This window comes from Phocoena phocoena, chromosome 4 (assembly GCF_963924675.1).
Source record: "Phocoena phocoena chromosome 4, mPhoPho1.1, whole genome shotgun sequence".
Classification (NCBI taxonomy): Eukaryota; Metazoa; Chordata; class Mammalia; order Artiodactyla; family Phocoenidae; genus Phocoena; species Phocoena phocoena.
The window spans coordinates 2,950,295-2,974,828 of NC_089222.1; the positions used below are offsets into that span (position 1 = coordinate 2,950,295).

Consider the following 24,534-nt stretch of genomic DNA (forward strand, 5'->3'; position numbering starts at 1 on the left):
CAGTAGTTGCAGCGTGTGGGCTTAGTTGCCCCGTGGCATGTGGGATCTTAGTTTCCTGACCAGGGATCACACCCGTGTCCCCTGCATTGGAAGGTGGATTCTTAACCACTGGACCACCAGGGAAGTCCCCAGCCCAGGTCTTCTGACTTAGAATTATTTAGTTTTTTCTTAGATTAGATCACCTGAAAGGAAAGCTTTGTTCCTTACTGAATGGATAAAGTTAGATTTGACTACTTATGCAGTAGTAACTCTCTTTTGTAATGAGTTGTCTATGCCCCCGCCCTGTTCCCCATCCTTAATCATTACACTCCAGAAAGTGGAAGTGCAAGAACGAGAAGATGTTCTGGCTGGGATGGCTGGAAAAGCAATAAAAGGGAAAGTTGGCAAACCTAAGGTGAAGAAGCTTCAACTGGAAGAGACAATGCCCTCACCTTTCGGGAGAAGAATAGTTCCTGAAATTACTGCCATGAAGGCAGATGCCAGTAAGAAGTTGCTGAAGAAGAAGAAGGTACGTGTCTCTTGTTTTAGCTCATTGGTGGACTCCACCTCCATAATGATGTATGTAGGTATTTTAATTTTACTGTGTACTTCAGTCATGCTTTATTTTTTGTTTCTATTATGTTTCACCGTGATTGGAAATCACTTGTTCTGAGAGCAGTTGATCCATACATAGAATGAAGACATATTAGTCAAGGACCCACATATGTGTAAAGACCTACCCACTTGATTCCATTTCTAAAACGAGAGAAATACTCAGCGTTCTTTTTTTTTTTTTTTTTTTTTTTTTTTTTTTTTTTTTGTGGTACGCGGGCCTCTCACTGTTGTGGCCTCTCCTGTTGCGGAGCGCAGGCTCAGCGGCCATGGCTCACGGGCCCAGCCGCTCCGCGGCACGTGGGATCTTCCCAGAGTGGGGCACGAACCTGTGTCCCCTGCATCGGCAGGCGAACTCTCAACCACTGCGCCACCAGGGAAACCCTACTCAGCATTCTAAATTAAAATCATGAAACAACAACAGAAAGTTTATCAACTTTAAAATATAAACTTTAGTTCTATATCATGGCCAATTAAGGAAGTCTTAAGAAAAGAATCTGTTTGGCTTTCAAAGTAAGCTTTCAACTTTTACTATTTGTTTTTACCTTTAGTTAAAAAGTCATCAAACACAGCATATATCATTGGCATTGATGAGAGTTAGAGGGGATTTAAAAGCGTGAGACCTGCCTACCCTCCAGCAGGATGCGAACAGTTGGCCAGAGGAAGGAAGTGTCGAGAAGGCTGCTCAGAGCCTAGAAGCAGAGGCCTGACGGTCTCGAGGGAGTCTGATTTTTCTAGGCAGGTTGATTTAGAGCCCAGGGGATATATAGGTTGATGCATCCCACAGTCTATAAGTAGAGCTTGGGAGGTGAGCCTGAGAGCGGTGGTCTGTACAAAAGAGTTAAGAGTTGAAGCCTGGGGGCACTGTGCTACCAGGGAGATCCCTCTCTTCCAGGGTTCTGATAAACGGAGGTCTCACAGGCTCCCCTGCACATAGAACTTGCTCTCTCCTTAGGAAAACGTTTCTCTCCTTTTCTGAAGGTCTTATCCAGGATCCGTTCTCAGCACACTTCTCTTCACCTTTCATGGTCTCCCCAAGTGACCTCGGTTGTGCCCAGAGCTTTTATCACTTACACTGGTGACTCTTTAATCGATGTCCTGAAGCTGTAATGTTTCCAGGAGGGCCAGGCTAATACAGCCACCAGAATGCCCAACGCCCAGCGGACTCAGCATCCCTGCAGGGACCCATCCATTATCTGGGTTTCAAAACTGCCCTCCCACCTCTGCGCCTGATCCCAGTTCCTGGCACTACCAGCTGTCACTAACATAGGCCGAAAACCTGGGAGTTTTTTCATTTAGTCTGTAACTCAGTCCTACTGACTGTCTATGAAAGTTCCAAATAACCACCCTCTTATCTTGGTCCACACCGACACAGTCTTAGAATTTGGTATTTTCCCTGAGATAATTTAAGGGGAGCCGTGTGGCTCCAGTGATCCTGTCTCTAGTCATCCAGTCACGACTTCTGCCTTCTTCACTTCAGTCCTCTCAGTCTTGTCTCTCAGCACCAGAGTGATGTTTCCAAACAACGAGCCTGTTGTTACAGGTGATTCCTGGTGCACAGTGATTTAGCACCCGCACGCCTGCCTGCTTCCATCTGGCTGCCTTTCCCCCTTACCTTTCATTGAGTCCTAGCAGACAGGAGTCTTTATCTTGTGCCTGGGGCGCGCTTCCTGCGTTCCTTCTCCTCACCTGGCGAATCTACCTGATTCTTCAAAGCCCAGTGGGAAAGTCCCCCTTCTCCGTGGTGTCTGCTCTGACCCTGCCCTAGGCCTCCCTCCCTCTGTCTCAGGGTCAGGGGACTTCATTATGTACTGCTAGGCATTATAAGACATGGGTTGCTTATTTTCATTCAGTAACCTGAAGATTTTTTTCTAGTATATAGAGGCGTGAGCTATGGGAACGTATTTTTTCAGGTACCTTGTGGTATACTTAGCTATGAGTCTGAAAGTCCCTTTGATAATCAGAAGCTGCCTTCTTATTTTTCATAGTTGGTTTTAAGTAGCTGTCATGTCATAGAAGGGAGTGATAAGCAGTGTCATCTTCTACAGCTGCATGAGATAAAGTAAAACAGGGTCTGATCAAAGTCATTTCTTAGGACCTCAATAGAATCACGCTTTATATTGTTTTTTTACTCATCTGATATGAAAAAACGATCTCTTGGCTGGAAGTGTATCTCTATATGGTGTTAATTTAACTTTTTTTTTTTTGCGGTACGCGGGCATCTCACTGTCGCAGCCTCTCTGGTCGCGGAGCGCAGGCTCAGCGGCCATGGCTCACAGGCCCAGCCGCTCCGCGGCATGTGGGATCTTCCCGGACCGGGGCACCGAACCCGTGTCCCCTGCATCGGCAGGCGGACTCTCAACCACTGTGCCACCAGGGAAGCCCTAATTTAACTTTTATTTTTACTTATGGTTTGGTTTTCTTTTCAATGTGTAGGGTGATCTCGATACCACAGCAGTGAAAGTGGAATTTGATGAAGAATTCAGTGGTGCACAAGTAGAAGGTGCAGGAGAAGAGGCATTGATCCCGTCAGCTCCTATAAATAAAGGTCCCAAACCCAAAAGGGAGAAAAAGGAGCCTGGTGAGGAATTGTTAGAGTATTTTTGTGTGTCAGAAAATCTGTATGTTCAGGATATTACTAGATTCTTTTGATTGTACTTTTTTTCTACTAGTTGAAGTAATGTCTTCAGTTTTCACAAACGTTTGTTATTTTATCATGAAGTTTTCATTACAGTAGTTTTATTTTTACTAATGACGTTTGGATAGGTATTGATACATGTCTTATTGTTGCCCATTTGTTTTTAGGTACCAGGGTGAGAAAAGCACCTACATCATCTGGTAAACCCAGCGCAAAGAAAGTGAAGAAACGGAATCCTTGGTCAGACGATGAATCCAAGTCAGAAAGTGACTTGGAAGAAACAGAACCTGTGGTTATTCCACGAGATTCTTTACTTAGGAGAGCGGCTGGTATTCTGATATATTTTATATTTTAATATATATTATGGTTTGACAAAGTTAGTATTATTCATAAGTTGGTAGTATTAGTATCATCAGTGTTTCTGAAGCACTAAACCATTAGTATTTCAGAAATTGTAGTTCATGAAGACAAAAAAACCTTTACGAAATGCTGTTTTCTAGCAAAGCTGGACTGAATTTCTCTAAAGTGAATCATGTTTTCTTACCGATTTTTGTTACAAAGTTTGGGTCGTATTCCCTCCATAGTTGGAAGATGTTTAGTTAAAAAAAACATACCTTGGTGTAGTATACCAGCAGTGATGGATCCATAGAAGTGCTATGTAGTGTTCTTTTCGTTTTCCACCCCTTGTATCATGAAGAATTTCCCCTACATGAGGAGTCTGGTTTCATATGCACACAGTGTAATTTAGATAATTACACTGTTAGAGTTAGGCTTGCAGAATCCCATTTTGCTAATACATATTGCTGTTAAGCATGTGATTTGATCCTTTCTGAATCATTAATTTGAAGTCTTCAAATAATTGAAAACTGATGTGTCCTATTTTATAGATTCTTCTCAAATTGTTAAGTCCTAATTTACATAAAATGAATAATAAGATATTATGATTGTTTTTATCTCTGGGAGATACTTTTAAAATTATATCTCAGGCCTTTAGTCACTAAGTGACTGAATTTCTTTTCCTAATGTGCATAGGTCGTATAATAGAGATGAATTTAAAAAAGTTTTTTTATTATAGTTGATTTACAATGTTGCAATAGTTTAGAGGTGAATTTTTAACACAGTAACAAGTTACATGAAAATTTATTAAATGCTTTCAAATTGTATTTAGGCTTCTTCCATACATCTAAAATGAAGTGTAAAATTGCAGAGCATCCAAATGACTTTTAAAACTTTATTCCATAGTATATGCTAGAAATTATAGTAAAACTTACTTGCATTATACCAGTGTGCCTTTCTCCATAGTTGGTACCTTTTTATGCATTATATTGTTTTGCTAATATATTGAGGTCTTATCTCTATTTTTACTATTCATCTGAGAAATGACTGTTTGTTATTTCATAGTAAAACTACTGTGAAGAGAAGATAGGAGTTTTTATGGAAGAGGTTAAGAGAAAGTGCAGCACTTCCTAAAGACCTGTAAGAGCTGTCTTTCATAATTGCAGAAATGGGAAATCTCATATTAGCAGTCACTTTCACAGTGGCCATAATGACTGCTTTCCTCACTGTTCTGAGTAAGATTTAAGCATGACAGGCAGCATCCTAGTGGTCTCATCAGCTCACCCTCTCCCGAGGCAGGCAGTGTTGCCCCAGAGCCTCCAGGGAGTACAGGACAGATGTCAGCACCATCAGAGTAACTGAGGCAGAGTGGTCTTTTGCTCTCTAATGCTTATCTTTTTCTTTTTTTTCTTGTATATTTTAAGAGACAGCTGGAATATATTTCAAGTGTGTTGTTTGGAATAGTATTTCATGTTGATAAAGCTGGGTTTGAGTTTAACACTCTTATTTTTGTCCTAGCTGAAAGGCCTAAGTACACATTTGATTTCTCAGAAGAGGAGGACGACGATGCCGATGATGACGATGACAATAATGATTTAGAGGAATTGAAAGTTAAAGCATCTCCCATAACAAATGATGGAGAAGATGAATTTGTCCCTTCAGATGGCCTAGATAAAGATGAATATACGTTTTCACCAGGCAAATCCAAAGCTAGTCCAGAGTGAGTAACACAGCAACTGCTGTTCAGCTATATGGTGCAGCTAGGTGTCGGGACATCTGCAGCGATCTTACAGTCAGCTCCATCCCAGGTCAGGTCCTTCTCATGAAGTAATATATCTGCTTAATATTACAGCTGTTTACATAACCGTTGCTATAGTTTAGAGCACGGGTTGGCAGATTTTTTCCATAAAGGGCTGGATAGTAAATATTTTAGGCTTTGCAGGCCATATGGTCTCTGTTGCAACTACTCAGTGCTGCCCTTGTAGCAGGAAAGCAGCCGTAAGTGATATGTAAGGGAACGAGCGTAGCTGTGTTCCGGTAAAATGTTGTTTACAAAATTAGGCAGCAGGCATACGGGACACAGCTTGACCACTCCTGGTTCAGAGAAGAGTTACTAAATCTTTAGAATTGAGAGGTTTAATTTTCCTCCCTAGCTTTGGCCTTGATTTTTTTCTTGCCTCTGGTGAGTGTGAACACATAACATGTAGGATGTGAAGTCTGTGAACTATTTCAGATTTTCCACAGTCAAGTATTAGAAGTCAGATTATTGCCTCTTCTGATGGACTTTCTTCTGGGATTTTTGCCAATAATTTACTGATGTTAAATTCTGAAGAGGTTCTGTCAACCATAAAATTTAGTGATATCTTGAATAACTTTAAAGTTTTGCTTTTCTGTTAAATCATTGGTTTGTCTGGTGTCTCTGTGTGTGTGCATGCACACTTACACTTATGAGAGAGAAGAAAGGAGTTTGGTTGCCCTGTCTTTAGCAAAGGGAAACAAATGAGAGAACTAAAATTGTGTTCTGTAATTATAATCCTGCAGGACATATTATATATACATTGTCAAAGTTGAAACCGGATACTTACATTATATTGTTGTGTTTAATTTTTCTTTCTATTAGAAAGTCTTCCCATGACAAAGGTCAGGATTACGGGAATCTCTTCTCATTTCCTTCATACTCTCAGAAGTCAGAAGATGGTATGCTCATTTAGTCTTTTTCTTGGTTACTTACGTATTATTGCTATGGATTTTTTTGAGTAAAAAACTTACCTTCATTTTACATTTTCCCCAATGTAATAAGGTTTATTTAGTTTTCCTGAGGTGATTCCCAACTGATTGGTCAAAATCAGCATTATGGAAGCATTTACGTGGAGAAGCAGTTGCAAACCTGTGTGTGTGTGTGTGTGTGTGTAGTGGGGGGAGTGTGAGTGTTTTAAGGAGAGAAAAAAGTATAGACAGAGAAATTCTGGAAGAGCAAAATTTAATTTTCATGGCAATGTGAATGGATATATGATAACTTTTTTTTAAAGCTACAAGTGTACCAATATGCAGATTTGTTTTACTGAACCCCAGTAGCTGAAAGACTAGAACCTTCATAGAAGCAAATTTAATCAGTGTGCGTACTTTTTTATTGCCTACATTTCTGTGTGTGGAATTTCTAAGGTCAGAACAACCTAGTTACATTTGAGTTACTGTTTTCCATTTTTTAAATACACACATACATGTAGATAGATGCGGTACAGGTTCTATAAGTATTGATAGATATGCATTTTTGAAAGCATGTCAAAACAGCTATATAAAACTTTCACATCCAAGTTGCCATTTTAAGAGTCCCTGTTTTGGTTTGAGTGGGGGAAGGATGGAGGGAGGTATTGATTAATTAAATTGAGTGTAAAAGTAAACTGAAGGTAAGCCTACATGCCTTTTCAATTAACCTTTAATGACGTAAAGTTGATGAGCGTTATTACTGAATTACTGATATTCCTGAAATGGTTAATTAGATGTGTAGATGCTAAAATAATCACAGTGAGAACTTTTTAATGTCTCATTTTAAAATAAGTCGTATTTATTTTTGAATTGGTCAGTTATGTTTTAAATGATTAGCGTTTGGGACTATTAGGAATTTTTATTACTGTATGCGTTTCTGTGTTCTACAACAGAGTAACTTTTTTGAAATATAACATTGTTATATTATTTTCCGCTGTTTGTATACTGTGATATGATCACAAAATAGAAACTTACAAGATCTATTATCTAGCTAAAGAGATGTCATCAGTAAAAAGCATCAGTTTTACTACTAAGTGGTCCTTATAGAATCTCTTTACTGAAAAAAAACCCTGTAATTTTTAGATTCAGCTAAATTTGACAGTAATGAAGAAGATTCTGCTTCTGTCTTTTCACCATCATTTGGTCTGAAACAAACAGAAAAAGTTCCAAGTAAAACAGTAGCTGCTAAGAAGGGTATGTACTTGTATTTGATTTTGTTAAACATTGCATAAAACATACAGAGATGGTTAAAGGAAACTTAATGTAATTTGAAACTATTTGCACTAGGACTTCAATAGAAAATAGGTATGAAGTATAAATGTGTATGAGGAAAATCCCTCTTGTTTTTTAACCATGTGAGGTAATTATTCAGATGTCTGTAAGACTTCATTTTAAAGCTGCTGTAATTATAACCCCATGCATTGATATGGAAAGACAGCTTTCTGGTAAAGCTGTGCTGTAGTTAGTTGTTGGGTTGTGAAGTAGGCTGAGAGTTTGTGCTGATAGCAGTTGCCTGCCTCAGCTGTGTAGGCCATGCCTTAACTCCTCCCGGGAGCCATCGCTCAGCTCAGTCTGGGCCTCTTGTTGTTTGTGAATCATGCAGCTTTCTTTTCCGTAACCTTAGATTGTTTATGAATAAGTTGGTGGAGTTGATTCATGAATCTGTTACTGGTACTGAGGCACACACCTTGAAGGTCAGTGTTAGTGCTTTGGGTTTAAAAGATAGTCACCACTTACCCAGCAAGTAAATCAACAGTCTGGAATGTCCCTTCAGGATCTTGGAAGCGCACAGCAGACACCCACCATTGTAGACACACAGGTGTGCGTGCAGAACAACAGTAAAAGCCCCTGCTGTTCTGAACACACTGGGGCGGTGGCGAGAAATTGGTTGGCCCTCCAGCCTCTAGCCCCGCCCTGGCCGTGGTCTGTCTCTCTCTACTGAGGACTTTCTCTGTTGCTGTGCCCGCCACCCTTTACCCATGACTGAGGAAAGCTGGTCTGCACGTCTCTCAGGGTTCGTGCCCCTCAGGTTGGCTTGCTCGGGTTTCATGCCAGCTCTCCGCTTCCTCACACGGTGAAGCTTCCAGAGTGATGACAGCTCGACACCCTCCCGTTACCCGGCCCTCTCTTCACCGTCTCGTTCTGCACTGCCTTGCTGTACCTCCCCAGTGGGCACTCCTAACTCGAGGCTTTGCGTTAGGATCAGGTGCGGTCTGCTTCTGGAGAACGCAAACTGAGACGGGCCCTGTAATTCCCCTTTAAGCATCTTTTTATCATCTTGATATGAGCATCTTACAACCACCCTGAGAACTGGGGAGCCCCTTTCCCTCTCTGAACGTGTCAGCCCGTTTGCTTCATCAGGCTGTTCACCCCCATTAGACCTAACGAGTTAGCTTAGCATTAACTGAAAGGCCAGCATGCGCAGCCACTCCTGTCCTGTGGCTCCAGTGCTTCACAGCAGATGGGCTCGGAGGATGCACGTACCTGACCTACACCCGCCCGGTAGCGTCGCCAGTGCCACCTAACACTGCAGGCCTGGAAACGTCCCAGGAGAAAGGGTCGTCACTGCACCTCCCCACGTGTGGAGCCCGCACTCCTGCCGGGGGCTGCCCCGTGGCTCTAGCGGTAGGAAAGCCCACAGAGCCTGCGGGCCGCTCGTGCTGTTCCAACAAGGGGCCTCACCTTGAGCACCGTGTACTGGATCGCGATCACGTTTTCCGTATAAGGAGCGTGGGTGTTTTTAATAGAAAAGTGTAGTTAATTCAGTACATTCTTTTTTTTCAAATTAGGTTTTACTAATCACACAAGTAAAGGCTGATTTATCAATTTTCATAGACTGTAAATGAAGCAAAGTCTTTAAAAACAAAATTCATCAAAATAAAGGCCTTTGGATCTATTATCCACTTACCTAGAATTTTCATATTTCTTTTCACATAAAAGTACCAAGTCTGATTTCAACCTCTGAATGGAAGTGAAGTTTCTATTCGTGGTATTTGAGGGTCCCATAATTTTTTTTTCTCTAAAACATTTTAAAAGTTAGAACTTAATGTGGTTATACTTGGCGTTATCATTAATGTCTTTTTACTACTGCTTTTTAAAAGTTATTGCTTAATTCATTTTAATGGCCCTTGTTAATTTAAAATATCTCAATTGAATTATCACAAGGCAAATTATGAAAAATTAAATAAAAACCATTTGTCACGTATGAGCAGTTGTTTGCCTTTACACTGGCACCAAACGGAGAGAAATCATTTTATTATTTAAGGCTACTCAATTTCATATCAGCAGTAAGAAATTCCATCGTTATAGGACTCACTCTAGCTTGAATTGTTGTAAGACTATCACATTGATCTATGAAATGGAAATTTGCTTAATAGGAAAACCATCTTTAGATACAGCCCCCAAGCCCAAGAGAATTCCCAAACAGAAGAAAGTAGAGACTGTAAACTCTGACTCGGATTCCGAATTTGGCGTTCCAAAGAAGACAACAGCACCCAAAGGTGAGGATTATCTTTGTATAACCCTCTAGCATATTCCATGTGGCAAGTGTTTAGTCTCTTCTACTAACTGAATTTAGAGAGACTGGGTACCTCTTTTAAATTGCTTCACTCCTCAGTAAGCAGTGTTCTAAGAATCAGTGCTGAATTAGAGTCCAAAGGAAATACAGCAATTTAGTCCACTTTGTTTACAAATCAAGAAACTGAGATTCAAAGAGGTCAAGTAAGTCAGCAACTTGCTACCAAAGAATGGTTCAGAGACCCCCTGCAGCGGACTCCCTGGAAGTGGTTATAAAAGGCAGTGTGTGGGGGGGTCCTCATTAAAGTGTGAGACTCCTTGGCGGAGGCTGGAGCGGGGACCCTTAGACCAGAGCCCTGTCCTCATGTGGGAGCTGAAACAGCTGTCCTCAGGGCCCCCGCAAGGGCACAGCACCAGCTCCTCTCCCTGCTGTCTCCTCTTTGCCTCTGGAATCTACGAAGTCCTTAAAGATGCTTAAAAAAATATGTAAGACATGATTTCTCTAAGGGTAGCTGTTCAGTCTTTTGTCCAACTGATAGATACTCTCATCAACGTGTTTATTTCAACGTGTTTATTTCTTAAAGCGTTGGTTGGGTTAAGGAGATACAGACCTACAGGGAACCGAAGGGGCAGAAAAGAAACATAGTGACTAGGGAGGTTGGTACTTAGGCTGTGCATGGTTTGAAACCTTTATAAATTCAGTAGTGCCATCTCATCGATTCATTTGATCAAGTGTGACATCCCAAGACCATTTAGGCTATCTTAACTAGTACAATCAGTCATAGCTCTTAAAGTTTAAAAAATTTAGAATTGCCGTTTACTTTTTCTCTTTCTCTGGCATCACTGTAGGATGGAGAACGTTTGGTGACCGTTTACATGTTACCTTCTCCTCTTCCTCCTCCAGTGATGAGCATGCAAGATTAGGTAGATGAAAAAAAAAATAGGCCGCACGGGGTGACTCTAGTCTGAGAAGGAATATGGATTTGACAGATGGGCTCGTGATTAATACTGGGGAATTGACTGTAGGGCTGTGCTACTTAAAACGGGATATGCAACTGGCTGTCACTGCTGTGTGGCAGGAGAAGTTACAGTAAGCACCCAGACCTTTACAATGTGTGCTAATAAGAAAGTATGTCTTGCTTTTCTAGTAATTCATCTATATTTTTAGAAGTATTGGTCTATGACAAATTAGAAACTAATTTTTTTCATCGCATACAATTTAACACATTCTCTTCTAAGAGATTTTCTTTTCAGGCCAAGTACCACCTGTGCAAAATGCCAAGGTTTCTTTGATGCATTAGGGGTTCGGTCATTAAAGTTTGTCACCAGCACTTTCCAACTAATTTAAATGTATTGGTGAAATACTCCTTACTCATGTCAACCCCAGAACTGAAATGATGCTGACACACTGTTTCTATGTTAATCACAGTAAGAGATCAGGATTGCAGTTCCAACTGGGCATGCCAAAGAAGTAAAAGTATAATGCTTTGACACTTTTAATATTGCACTGATTAACCTTGGGAGAAAAACCCCTTTGTATCATTTTAAGGTAAAGGCCGAGGGGCAAAGAAGAGGAAAGCATCTGGCTCTGAAAACGAAGGTGATTATAACCCTGGCAGGAAATCCTCTAGGACAAGCAAGGTAATTAGGAGCATCTTTTTAATGCAGTTTTAAGAATGTTATGTAATTGGCTTAGTTCGCTTGTTACTGTAATGTCTTGTAACAGATTTAAACCTAGCACGTCTTATCCATAGGGGGCTTGTATATGGTTAAAGAATTACCCACGTGCAAAATTTATATAATCGGGACCACCTCTTGGATAAAGGGCAGCATAAATCAGCCTGCTTGAGTCTTCCACGGCCAGCAGTGGCAGAAGTTACATGCTACCCTAAAGTATTACTTTCCGGACCAAATTAAGGCTATTTCTTTTGAACTCGAATTTATTTGACCAGGACTGATTTACTTGAATTCATTTGACCGTGGCTACTTTTCCCAATTTGTCTGACCCTTCTCCAGCAGTACACTATCTCTTTAAGGTAAATTAATAACATCAAATGCCACCCTTTTTTCTCTCTCCCCCTTCCTTTTAAAACTTAAAAAACACGAACAGATGACTTTAGCTCCGTGGTGCTCTCTACACTGACGTTTTCCATCCAGTCATCTGCTGTGACTGTGGCCCATCCTGGTGACCTTCCTCTGCCTTTTATAAACGCTTCCTGCGTGCACTACACATACTGTCCATAAGTCTTATTTTCCTCTTATGAATTGAGAGGTACTTACCAATAAGACAACTTGGATTTTAACTCATCTGTGTATTGTGCAGATGTGCTGGGTAACACAAGCTTAGACAGAAATAAGTACTGGTGGTGTCATGAGATCACCAAGGTGGCACATTATCCCTTCATGAAAATGATGAGGTAACTGGCTTCCTGCTTGAGTTAGCGTTGCAGTTCTGCTTTTAACGGAGCCACTGCTGGTAGTATTTCCCAAATATAAGTGAAGTGTGAGGAATAGTAATTCTTTTTAACACTAGTCTTTTTCTTCCCCCCCCCAACTTCGGGGTTTTAAATCTCTTAAAAAAAAAAATGTCTAGAAACCGAAGAAAACATCTTTCGATCAGGATTCAGATATGGACATCTTCCCATCAGACTTCACTTCTGAACCACCTTCTCTGCCGCGGACCGGTCGGGCTAGGAAAGAAGTAAAATATTTTGCAGAGTCTGATGAAGAAGAAGATGTTGATTTTGCGATGTTCAATTAGGTGCCCACAGAGCACAGAAAACAGTTTTCAGCAGATAACTTGTGTTGTCCCTTTTGTCTTTTCTGTCTCAAGACTTTTGTACATCTGGCTTATTTTAATGTGACGATGTAATTGACGGTTTTTTATTATTGTGGTAGGCCTTTTAACATTTTGTTCTTACACGTACAGTTTTAGGCTCTTTTTTACTCATTGAGATGTCATGTACTGTCTGATTGGCTTGTAGAATTGTTAGACTGTCGTGCATTAGCACAGATTTTAATTGTCATGATTGACTGATTGCAGACTACAGACCTGCTTTTTGAAATGAAATTTAAACATTAAAAATGGAACTGTGTTCTCCGTCTCTTTACTGAAGGTGAACGTGCAGTAAAAGCTCTCATACACCTTTAAAATAAATATATTTTATTCTTTGCCAGGAGACTCCATGGAAAAAGGTAAACAGTATATGAACATAGAAAGAAGCATTGTTAAACAATTTCAATGTACAAACAGAGCCAGTGAAAGTACATCACAGACTTGCTAATATATCAAAAAAAAAAATTTTCCACTAGTGCTTAAATGAGAACTAAGAAACTGACAGACACTTGGGTCTGTTAACCACTCCACCCCAGCCTCCACTCCGTTCGTAGTGACTGAACCAGGCCAGAGGACGCAGATTCTCTGCCGGTGACTTTGGGGAGGCAACGCGAATCCCCCCAGTATCAAGCGGGAATCAGGAAGGATACAGAGTTGGTTACACGGTGCAGGTGAGAGACCAGCCCGTCATTATCCCATGAAACCTCCCTAATGGCTTGTGAATAGGTAAACAAAAACTTATATTAACACTGAAAAGTGTTTGCCTTGGAGGCTATCATTACTGTAAAAATGTATCTTTTAAAAAAAAATTGTGTAGTTATGTCATTAAACAAGTAATAAACCACTTTTAATTTAAAGTGACACCCACAGTTTAACAAATGACATTTGATACCTGAACTGGCAGTTACACTGATAACAGAATTCTCTTCTGCTAGAGCAGTGAATTTGTCGTATACTTCACTGGGCAACATGAAAGAAAAGATGCGGTCTGAGAGCATCCAGAGAGCAAGGACAAGCTTCTACACTAACTAAAGTAGAACACCTTTAGCCTTATCTTGCCACACCGTACGACAGTCCCATTTCCTTTCCTCGACGTCTTGATCTGCGAAGGCAAGAGAGTTATCTTTTTGACCCTTTCTTGACATGTACAGTAATCTGTTTCATAACCTTGGTGTCTTGGTTATTTGGAGTATGCAAGACAAAAGGAAAGCACCAAACGTATAGGAGAGAGAGAACAGAGCCATACTTCTGTATGTACAGAGTCTTCAGAAACTTAACCAGGGGTAAGTCATTTTAACTGGGTCTTTGCCATGCAATCTTGAGTGTTCACAGAGGAGAATAGAAGCTTTTAACTGGTTTTCGGTTGCATGAAATGGCTGATTGATTTTTAGAATTTAAAAAGTTTGTACTTCTAGGTAAGTTAGACAGTGAGGGGTATATACTGATACATATGAAAACTTCTTGGTCCTTCTTGAGTTTGAATATATTTTCAGTCCAAAAACTAAGCAGCAGTAAAAATGTTTTTTCCTTGCATTTTAAATCCCAGGAGTGAAGGTACTGGGGAATGTTGGAAGTGGCTAGAAAGTGTCTTATTGCAGCAGTGGTGACTGACCGACACCGCTGTTCTCCACGGAACTGGGCGAGGTGCTGGGACTGTGCTCTGCTGTGTTCCCACTCGAGCTTGGGGTCAAGGGTTCATGTCCTTCAGAATTCTCCAGCATTTCCTGAATGAGAGGGGGCATGGAGCCAGGAATTTCCATTTTCAAGGTAATTACACGTTCTGCACCTTTTCAAAAGAGATCAGAGAAATCTGGTAGAGATACGGAGTCAAGGTGATAACCAGGGAATCAACTTTCATCTACTTTAACAACGGTGGGTGAAAACCGTGCTACCGGGGCCTCCCAGAGGCTCTCCTAATTTGACACCATTAAAACATTTCCACTTCATCTGTAGAAGAGCAGCAGAGATAGGCTGACATACTTAAATGTGACAACTCCACACCTCTGTCAGCTTTAGGAAACAGTATCAGTATATATTTACTCGACAAATTTGCAAAGAGAAGCTCCTGGTAAGAGACCAGAAAGGGTATATCTTGAAGAGAGACGGTGAAAGGAGAGCAGTTCCCCACAAGTGCAGGCAGGGACTTGAGAAACAGACGTGTGGCGAACGAGATCACCCACTCGATGTAGCACCGTGCTGCCCAGGAGGGTGGCCGCTATGTACACGCGAGTGTTTACACCTGCTAGGTTAACTCCCGAAGGAAAAGCGTGCCTCGGCCGCATGAGCCCCATCTCAAGGGCCTGAGAGCCACGTGTGGCTGGTGGCCACTGGACGATGCGGGTTACAGAACGTGTCCGCTCTGTTAGCACTGTCCAGCCAGGTACAGGGAGGGGCAGTATGAAGTTCCACAGCCTCGCGGATTTAAAATCGGAGACGGAGGGGATATGGGGATGTATGTATACGTAGAGCTGATTCACTTCGTTATACAGCAGCAACTAACACACCATTGTAAAGCAATTATACTCCAATAAAGATGTGAAAAAATAAAATCAGAGCCGTCACAGTGACTGACAGTGGTCAAGACTGGTGACTTCTACACTTAATCCCAAGCTAGGGATGAACTCAGGGTCTCACTCTTAGAAGGAGCTCAGGAATTGAAACTCCTTGTCAAACACGTTCGCTGTGCTTCTAGGCACTTCCTGAAATGCCGAGTTTGTTCCCTGGCTCACCAGGCCTTCAGGGAAGGGGAGTGACAACCGCATGTCCTGCTCTCACACTCGGCTGCCATGTGGCTCCAGGCACTTCTGTAATTGCTCCAGTCGCCATACTAACTGGAGATCACGAGGGAAAAACTGTTACACCTCTCAAGAAGGCAAGAATCCCTTTGCTTAGAGGTGCAGAAGTTAAATCTGCCTACACACTGAGAGAACAACGGCTACACTGATGTAACCAGTCACGGTCACCCTAAGCACTACTCATTTTTTCTTGAGGTTTGGGTGTTCGGGAAAAACTGCAATCAAGTTTACACAAACCAGAGCACGTATGGAAAGCGGGAATGTACAAAACGAGAAACTTAAAATGCCGGTCATGTAGTATGCTCTCTTGGAAACAGTTTTTCTAATCACTCAGTCATCTGAATTTTAAAGCTCTCCTAATCTACTGAGATCACTGAGTAGGGTAAGACTTGAGGTTTTACTGTTTTTAAGGGCAGGTACTATTTAATTCCTTTTGATTCCAATGAGAAATGAATTCCAGAATAATAGCAAAAGGGCAGCTACTATCAAACATCCGCAATCGAAACACAGGGTTTTAAAAAGCAATACAACGTGGTCAGGACCGCAAGCCCACCTGGTGGGTGAGTGCAGCGTGGCGGACATACCTTTAGCACTGATGCTGCGGAGATCTGTGATTTTCATGAGGATCTTTGGAAACATGTGAGGCTTGCTGGGTCGTCTCTTTCTGATATAAATTTTTAGTGCTTCCAGCAGTGGTTCTTGTAGCTTATCTACTTTTGTTGGTTCCTCAAGGTCCTGACGGTCTAGATTCCAGGAGTAAGGTATTAATCAGTATCAGGGCAGAAAGAGTTACGCATTTGCAGGCTCGAGTTTCTGCCCAGTTCCCCTCCCTCCTTGGTTCCACTATATCGTAACCTTATTGATGATTCAGGCACATAAACGAATCTGAAGATGTGTGCAACTGCCTTAAGCAGTGATACTTGAGAATGATTGTCCACATTTTGAAGGCTGGTTGCTTTTGTCCCCGGCAGAGAATTACTTCTCGTGACCAGGAGGTGTCACTACTGAACTGAATTAAAGGAAACCTTGAGCAGGATGGTTAAAAAGGCACAATCAGCCCCCTACTTGATGCCAGTTAACTCGTTAACCACACGTGATTCGGCCTCCCGTGAGCCAGGAGGGGTCACTACAAATAAGAACCATATTTCACCCGAGACCTCCCAAGGATGGTAGGGGGCCAACACAGTGACTTGTAATCTCAGCCCCTGAAGAGCAAACAGCACACGCAAGTTCCTTGGCTCATCCTAAAAATGTCCCGGGGCAACTTAACGTTACAACGGTCTAATCCTACCTTTAAAAAAGCACCTGTGGTAACTGGAGAAATAGCATTTTGGGATTTCAGAGCAGAAAAACCCCAAATGCCTTTATTTAACTAACAAAAATATTGAAAAATGCAACGAACTCTAAGCATGCATGCCCGGCTTTATCCACATGTCCTTTTCCATGCAAACTAACTCCAAAGTGGAGATGAGGAATTTCCCAAAAATTACAAGTGTGAGTTGCTCTTCACGGACCCTCCACGAGGGTTTTCTAGGTGGCGGTACCTCCACAGATCAAGCAGATGGCGCTGAGAAGGCCTGTCTCCGTGTCGTCCATCTCCAGAGGCAGAAGCTGGCCGGCGAAGGTGAACACGAGGTCGGTCAGGGGGCCGAACCCGGCGTTGTGCATCTGGGTTCGATTCAGGGTCAGGCCGTCCGAAAACGTCATGGTGTCTTGCTCTGGGGTATACCTGGTGCAGATTCTCAGAATCTGGAAGAAAACCACCACGTTTGCATCACCAAAGCGAGCCTGGCCCGGCGGCCTCCATCAGATCAGGGCAGGAAATCACGGGAAGATTTCCGAGGAGCTCTGGCAGCACGTGAGTCTCTGCCCACCCCCGCCTTCGGGGTGAACGTCTGTTCCAGCTCTTCCCTCAAAAGACCACAGAAGTCAAAACATGGCTAAAGTTCTTTAGGGGATAATAAATAGGACACAGAATTTGAGAAATATCTGTTTATGCTAAAAGTAATTCATCTGACTCAAATAAACATTTACTGAGTACCTACTTATGTCCCAGGCACTGTGCCAGGTGCTTATAAAAAGAGGAAGAAGATTTTTTTTTTTTTAAAAGAGCTTACAGTCTACCAAAAAAGGAGGCCACTATTTACCACTTATTAAATGCCTGATGTATATATCAAGCGTTACACGTGCTCTCCATTCAACCTCGTGAAGAACTCGGTGAGGTGAGTATGTTTATTTTATAGACGAGGGGCCGGAGGCTCAGAAAGGCTAAGCTGGGTGCCCAGCGCCACACAGCTGAGATGTGGCTGACTGATGTATTCCAAGTGGGATTCCCGCTGGGATGCCCTGACCACGCAGCCCCAGACGACCGTGACCCACAGAGCAGAAGCAGAGCAAGCAAGGTTGCCAGGGCGCCGGCACAGGCAGAGCTTGGGCACAGCCGGCAGGAAGCCACAGGCAGGCCCACGGACAGGAGGCGGTCGTCAGCTCACCCCAGGCGTCTGGTGGGTTTCGCTGGAAAAGCGGCCTGGGCCTCCTGCCACCTCTGCCAGCCCCGCCTGACACGCCCTCGGTCTGTAACCCTGCGGCCCGCGGTCACTGCACCGCCCACTCAACCCCCAGTGCCCGTCAGGGCTCTGCGCACCCGCGGCGCCGATCCGCCCAGAGCCGAAGCGCTGCACCAACCGGGCCTCCACGCTGGACTCTCCCTCGGAGGAGGCCTCAGAGCTGCTGGACAAGTTCACTCCGCCTGGACCCAGCAGGCTGGGGGAGCTGAGAATTTCTCCCAGATGCTCATGTGACTGGGTGTGGTCCCCACGACCGGCAGCCTAGAGGACACTGCCACCAGCGGGTCCGGGGCCCTTCCTGTCCGTCCCATGGCATGGCAGAGGGTCGGCTGGCCCCCTGAGAAAGCCCTGCCCGCTCTCCGCGACCCCACCATGGCTCCCGAAAGAAGAATTTCTGCGGAATCTTGCATTGTCTCAGGGAAGTGCCAGGGGTTTGGGGCAAGGACGCTTCCGGTGGGGAAGCCCTTCCAATCTGATGGGCAGTGTGGGTGCAGGAGCCTCACAGCCACTGGACCACAGCAACCAGGGAGGGGCCGGGCCGCTGCAGGGAAGGGCCAGATGCTCCCGTGCCGTGGCTGTGTCCCCCCAGTCCCCAGGAAGACGCAGAGAGGCAGGACTCCAGCGTGGACGCCCCGTGGAGGGAGGCCGTGGCGGCCCTGCTGATGAGAAGGTCTGCTGCCGCGCCTTCCCGGTCAGAAGACGTCTGAGAGCAGCAGATGGCCACGAGCACGCCCCACCCAGTGCAGCAACAGCTGATGCAGGGTGGATCGCCGACCACACGGGGCCCATGCCTGGTGCTTCTAACCGCGACTTAACTTCTGTATCAACCCACGAGGCAGGCGCTACTGTCACCCCATGCTACAGGCAGGGCACAGACCCCAGCAGCTTGTCCTGGGTCACGTGAGTCCCAGGAGGCATGGCTTGCTTTGGGCCTGTGCTCTCCACCTCTGTTCCCAGCAGCCAGCCACCACCCAAGCCCGGGTGCCCCTCTCGGGGAGGTGACCGCTGGCCCTGCCGAGGGCCTTCTGCAGCTCCCAGCCTGGGCGGCTCTTCACAGGACCTACCTGGCTCGCAGCGGTGCGTGCCCAGTGGCCTGGAGAGAGAACATCGCACAGCCTTCGGGTTCCGCGGGAGGGGCTTGGGCAGAACCAGGAGCTGCGCTCAGGCTTTGCGTGCCCGGCGCGTGGCCCGTGGCAGCCCAGGCGTGAATGTGCGTGGTTATCAAAGCACCACAGAGACTCCTTCCCTGGAGGGGACCAGCTGCACCTCTCGGACACTTGTCCAGGGACACCGCCCCCTCCCCCGGGCTCAGCCATTCCCTCTGGGTCCCTGTGGCCGGCCTGTGGCCCTTCACCTTGGTGGCCGACAGGGCCTGAAGCCACGCCATTGTCAGAGCAGCAGAGGGACCCAGACGTCATCGGGCACGAGCCTTCACTCCCTCGGAGGCCCGAGAGCACACGTGTGACCACACGCGTGACGGTGCCGGCATGAGACTCCCAAGCCCCAGCCCAAGGTCCCTCAGCGTCTGGAGAGGCGCCAGGAGCATGGCCTTGGTGGGGGTCACCGTGTGCTCGGTGTTGAGGGGCCGGAACCTCTACACACGCTTCCAGGTTGGATCAAACAGGCAGTAAGCCTCTGCAGCTTCGTGCACGGGCGCCGCGCCTGCCGGGGTGGAAGAGCTGGGTCTGGGGGCCGCCCGCAGCTCCCCCGAAACCCGAGCCCAGACGGCAGCGCACGTGGCACCCATTCCACGTGGCAGGGCTTTCCTCACAAGCTGCAAAGTACGTGGACTCTGATGAAGCAGTGAAACCCTGTCCTGTTGCCCCTCGCCCTACAAAGTTCAAAGCCAAAATCAGGCATAAATAGGCGTCCAGCGGTGAGGGCCTGGGGCTGGGCCAGGCCGCCCCGGGGACAAACCTCGGAGCTCCGGCTTGTTACGCTAAAGGCAAACGCCAGCGGCCGCCGCCAAGCGCTGCTCCAGGAAAAACTGCCCTTCATTTGAAAGGAGGGGGTTTGGTCTGGGAGGTGGAGCACGCGGGCCCCACGAGATGCGTAAAAACAGGCCCAGCCAGGTCGACCCTCCAAAGGAGGGGCGTGGCGGACACACGGAGCCCGCTGATGGGCAAGGCTAACCCTCCTCAGGGCACGACACCCTACCCTTGCCCCCAGGGACGCCGAGGGTCGCCCACTGCCTGCTGGGGCCACGGAGCATGGGGCGTGGGGCGCAGCGGCCCCGTCCGCTTCTGTCCTTCCGCCTCTGCAGCCGGACCCACTGCTCAGCACGGTCATCAGGGCGCCTGGGCGTCGCAGCCATCCCCCGGGCGTGCGGTCCTCTCCAGGCCCCGCACCGCCCCTTCTCCCCGCAGCACCGCCCCCGCCTCTCCGCACGCAGGGGGCTCTTCTATTCAGGGCTTGCTCAGCTCAAGGTCACCTCAGCAGGGAGCAGGGAGCAGGGAACACGCGTCCTAAAAACCATTACTTTGTATCACTCACTCCACCCCATTTTTTCGAAATAGGAGATACACTGGTTTAAACATTGAGGCACAACACGCGTGGTGGTTTTAAAACATTCTCTGCTCCTACCCCCTCTGTGGAGCAGAGCTTCAGCCTCCTCCCCTGGAGAGGGGGCTAGACCAGCACTTGACCTGCAGGCAGGATGCAGGGCAGTGAGGGCATGTCACAAGGCCACGGGAGGCATGGCCTCCTGTGCCTGTCCTCCCCAGTCTCCTGTCCTGGGGAGGCTGGCGGACGTGTCACCGGGACGTGCACGTAGCCCCCAGGGAGGTCCATGTGGCCAGGAGCCTGGCCCTCTAGTCAACAGTGGCACCAGCCTGCTGGGCAGGTGTGCTGAGCCCGCCCAGAAGCGGCCCATCTAGCCCCAGTCAGGCCTTCAGATGAGGCGGCCCGCAATGTCGCCACGGCAGCCTCAGAAAGCCCCTGGCAGACCCACCCGGCTCGTGGCCAGCAGGGACTGTGTAACACTTATTGTTTTAAGTGGCTCAGTTTGGGGCAGCCTGCCACACGGCAATAGGTCACTCACACAACATACTTGCTGTGGGTTGTGTGCGCAGCCTGATGCACACACAGCTGGATGCATTCCCCACGTGGGCGCCTGCGTGAGCCCCACCAGATCACGGCACCCGTGGTTCTGGCGTCCACAGGCACCCTTGGCCTTTCCCGATGAACCCTCCTCCCCAAGAGGCACCATCATCTTGACTTCTGTTCCTATCAATTAGTTCCGCCTGAATTTGAACTTTGGGTGAATGGAATTGCAGTCTAGTCTGGCTTCTGTTCCCTCCACATGGCGGCTGGGAGATTCCCCGTGCTGGCTCGTGGGGCAGGCACCGTTTTCATTGCTGTGTGATATTGCACAACCGACCCCTTGCCCTGCTTCACCTTCCCCCAGGAGATGAGCTTCTAGTAGGACACTGCTCTTTATCTGTCCTGCCCCTTGCTGTTTCCTTGGCACCTAAGGCAGGGTGGTCCACACAGCAGGTGATGAATTAATACTTATCCAGTTATTAAGGAAATCCCCTGAAACGGGCTTACAAAATCCAGGGATTTCTAAATTTTTCAGCAAAGGAGAAAACTCCAGTTGCTCACCGATCTTGTTCTCTTTACTAATTGTGTTTGGCAATTTGGGGGCAGGTCCTGATCTGATTTGACTGTTTATCCTCTAGTGCTTGTGGGAATGTTGATGTGCCATAATAATAACAAATACATACACAGAGCTGTGCCTGGTCGCCTTCCCTGGCAGTATGTGAACCTGCAATGATGACCACAGGGGAACAGAGTGTCTCCCCAGGGGACGTGCCACCAGCCTGCCATTCCTGAGAAGGAAACCCATGTGCCGGGAGCACAAGTCCCCTCGCTGTGCGGCTTCTGAGATCACCGCTCAGGGAGCCACTGCCCAAATGTTACGCCAAGAATGCTGACTTAAATTTAATAATAAATACACTGCTAGAGCCCGGGTTCCTGGCCACTGGCTTGGCCCTGCGGCTCCCCGCCTGGCCCCCATGCCTGAGCAGTTATTTAGGAGTTGGCTGGAGACAAGATGGTGGAGTAGAAGGACCTGAGCTCATCTCCTCACGAAAACTCCCAAATCACAACTAACTGCTGAACAACCAGTTACAAACCCATTGACCAAGCAGACTGGAAACTACCAAAAAAAGGTATTCCACACCCAGAGACAGAAGCCACCACAACGAGACTGCTGGCGGGGGGGGCGGGTGACACACAAACTGGAAAATAATTATATGGCAGAGGTTCTCCCAGAGGAGTGAGACTTCTGAGCCCCATGTCAGGCTCCCCAGCCTGGGGGTCTCGCGTCAGGAGGAGGAGTCCCCAGAGCATTTGGCTTTGAAGGCCAGCAGGGCTTGAGCGCAGGAGCTCCACAGGACTGGGGGAAACAGAGGCTCTACTCTTGGGGGGCGCACACAAGGCTTCACGTGCACTAGGACCCGGGGCAAAGCAGTGCGTCCATAAGAGCCTGGGCCAGACCTACCTGCAGGATTTGGAGGGTCTCTCGGGGAGGAGGGGGTTGGGTGCAGCTCAATGTGGGGAAAAGGACACTGGTGACAGAGGTACCAGGAATATGCATCCGTGTGAGCGCTCCTGGAGGCCGCCATTTTGGCAGAGACCTGGCCCCACCCAACAGCCTGCAGGCTCCAGTGCTGGGACGCCTCAGGCCAAACAACAAGCAAAACAGGAACACGGCCCCACCCATCAGCAGACAGGCTGCCTGAAGTCACCCTGAGCCCACACACGCCTCTAGACATGCCCCTTGACACGGCCCTGCCCACCAGAGGGACGAGACCCAGCCCCACCCACCAGAGTGCAGGCACCAGTCCCTCCCACCAGGAAGCCTGCACAAGCCCCTGGACCAACCTTACCCACCAGGGGGCAGACACCACAACCAAGAAGAATTACAGTCCTGCAGCCTGAGAAACAGACCACAAACACAGCAAGTTAGACAAAATGAGACGGCAGAGGAATATGTACCAGACGAGGGAACAAGATAAACCCCCAGAAGAATAACTAAGTGAGGTAGAGCTAGCCAATCTTCCTGAAAAAGAATTCAGAGTAATGATGGAAAAGATGATCCAAGATCTCAGGAAAAAAATGGAGACACAGACTGGTGAGATACAAGAAATGTTTACAAAGAACCAGAAAATTTAAAAAACAAACAAAGATGAACAGTACAATACTGAAATGAAAAATACACTAAGATGAACCAATACCAGAATAACTGAAGCAGAAGAATGAATAAGTGACCTGGAAGACAGAATGGTGGAAATCACTGCCATGGAACAGAAAAAAGAATGCAAAGAAATGAGGACAGTCTAAGTGACCTTTGGGACAACTTTAAATGTGCCAACATTCACATTATAGGGGTCTCAGAAGGAGAAGAGAGAGAGAAGGGCCTGAAAAAATATTTGAAGAGGTAATACCTGAAAACTTTCCTAACATGAGAAAGGAAACACTCACTCAAGTCCAGGAAGTACAGAGAGTCCCAGGCAGGATAAACCCAAGGAGGAACACACCAAGACACAGTAATCAAACTGACAAAAATTAAAGACAAAGAGAAAATATTAAAAGCAACAAGGGAAAAACAACAAATAACATACAAGGGAATCCCCATAAGGTTATCACCTGACTTTGCAGCAGAAACTGTGCAGGCCACAAGGGGGGCGGGGGGGGGCACGATATATTTAAAGCGATGAAAGGGAAAAACCTACAATCAAGAATACTTTACGGGCTTCCCCGGTGGTGCAGTGGTTGAGAGTCCGCCTGCTGATGCAGGGGACATGGGTTCGTGCCCCGGTCCGGGAGGATCCCACATGCCGCGGAGCGGCTGGGCCCATGGACCGTGGCTGCTGGGCCTGCATGTCCGGGGCCTGTGCTCCGCAACGGGAGAGGCCACAGCAGTGAAAGGCAAGTGTACCGCAAAAAAAAAAAAAAAAAAGACTGTTACAAGAGGGACTTCCCTGGTGGCACAGTGGTTAAGAGTCCGCCTGGCGATGCAGCAGACACGGGTTCAAGCCCTGGTCTGGGAAGATCCCACATGCCACGGAGCAACTAAGCCCGTGCACCACAACCACTGAGCCTGCACTCTAGAGCCCGCAAACCCCAACTACTAACTCACCTGCTGCAACTCCTGAAGCCCGTGCACCTAGAGCCTGTGCTCTGCAACAAGACAAAGCCACTGCAATGAGAAGCCTGCACACAATGAAGAGTAGCCCCCACTTGCCACAACTAGAGAAAGCCTGCGTGCAACAACGAAGACCCAACGCAGCCAAAAATAAATAAAATAAATTTATATAAAAAAAGAATGTTACAAGAGACAAAAAAGGACACTACGTAATAATCTAGGGATCAATCCAAGAAGACAATATAACAATTGTAAATATATATGCACCAAACATAAGAGCACCTCAATATATAAGGCTAACAGGCTAACAGCCATAAAAGGAGAAATTGACAGTAACA

At 46.3% G+C, this 24,534-nt stretch overlaps 2 protein-coding genes across 4 annotated transcripts in view; one reads left to right on the forward strand and one right to left on the reverse strand.

The window, feature by feature from the left end:
* Nucleotides 1-12,942, forward strand: part of TOP2B (DNA topoisomerase II beta) — a 46,292-nt gene extending 33,350 nt beyond the window's left edge. The window contains exons 27-35 of the mRNA XM_065876820.1: nt 314-508; nt 3,028-3,172; nt 3,397-3,558; nt 5,084-5,285; nt 6,186-6,262; nt 7,415-7,525; nt 9,709-9,831; nt 11,397-11,488; nt 12,441-12,942. Of these exons, the coding sequence (XP_065732892.1) occupies nt 314-508; nt 3,028-3,172; nt 3,397-3,558; nt 5,084-5,285; nt 6,186-6,262; nt 7,415-7,525; nt 9,709-9,831; nt 11,397-11,488; nt 12,441-12,608 (1,275 nt within the window). The 3' untranslated portion in view covers nt 12,609-12,942. The remainder of the gene's footprint in view (nt 1-313; nt 509-3,027; nt 3,173-3,396; nt 3,559-5,083; nt 5,286-6,185; nt 6,263-7,414; nt 7,526-9,708; nt 9,832-11,396; nt 11,489-12,440) is intronic.
* Nucleotides 12,943-14,272: 1,330 nt separating this feature from the next.
* Nucleotides 14,273-24,534, reverse strand: part of RARB (retinoic acid receptor beta) — a 446,540-nt gene continuing 436,278 nt past the window's right edge. For 2 of the 3 annotated variants that reach the window (XM_065877062.1, XM_065877063.1), the window contains exons 6-8: nt 17,023-17,227; nt 16,063-16,221; nt 14,273-14,469 (exon numbers count right to left, since the gene is read on the reverse strand). In XM_065877062.1, coding sequence (XP_065733134.1) covers nt 14,273-14,469; nt 16,063-16,221; nt 17,023-17,227 — 561 coding nt within the window. The remainder of the gene's footprint in view (nt 14,470-16,062; nt 16,222-17,022; nt 17,228-24,534) is intronic. The other variant, XM_065877064.1, reaches the window with a different exon arrangement.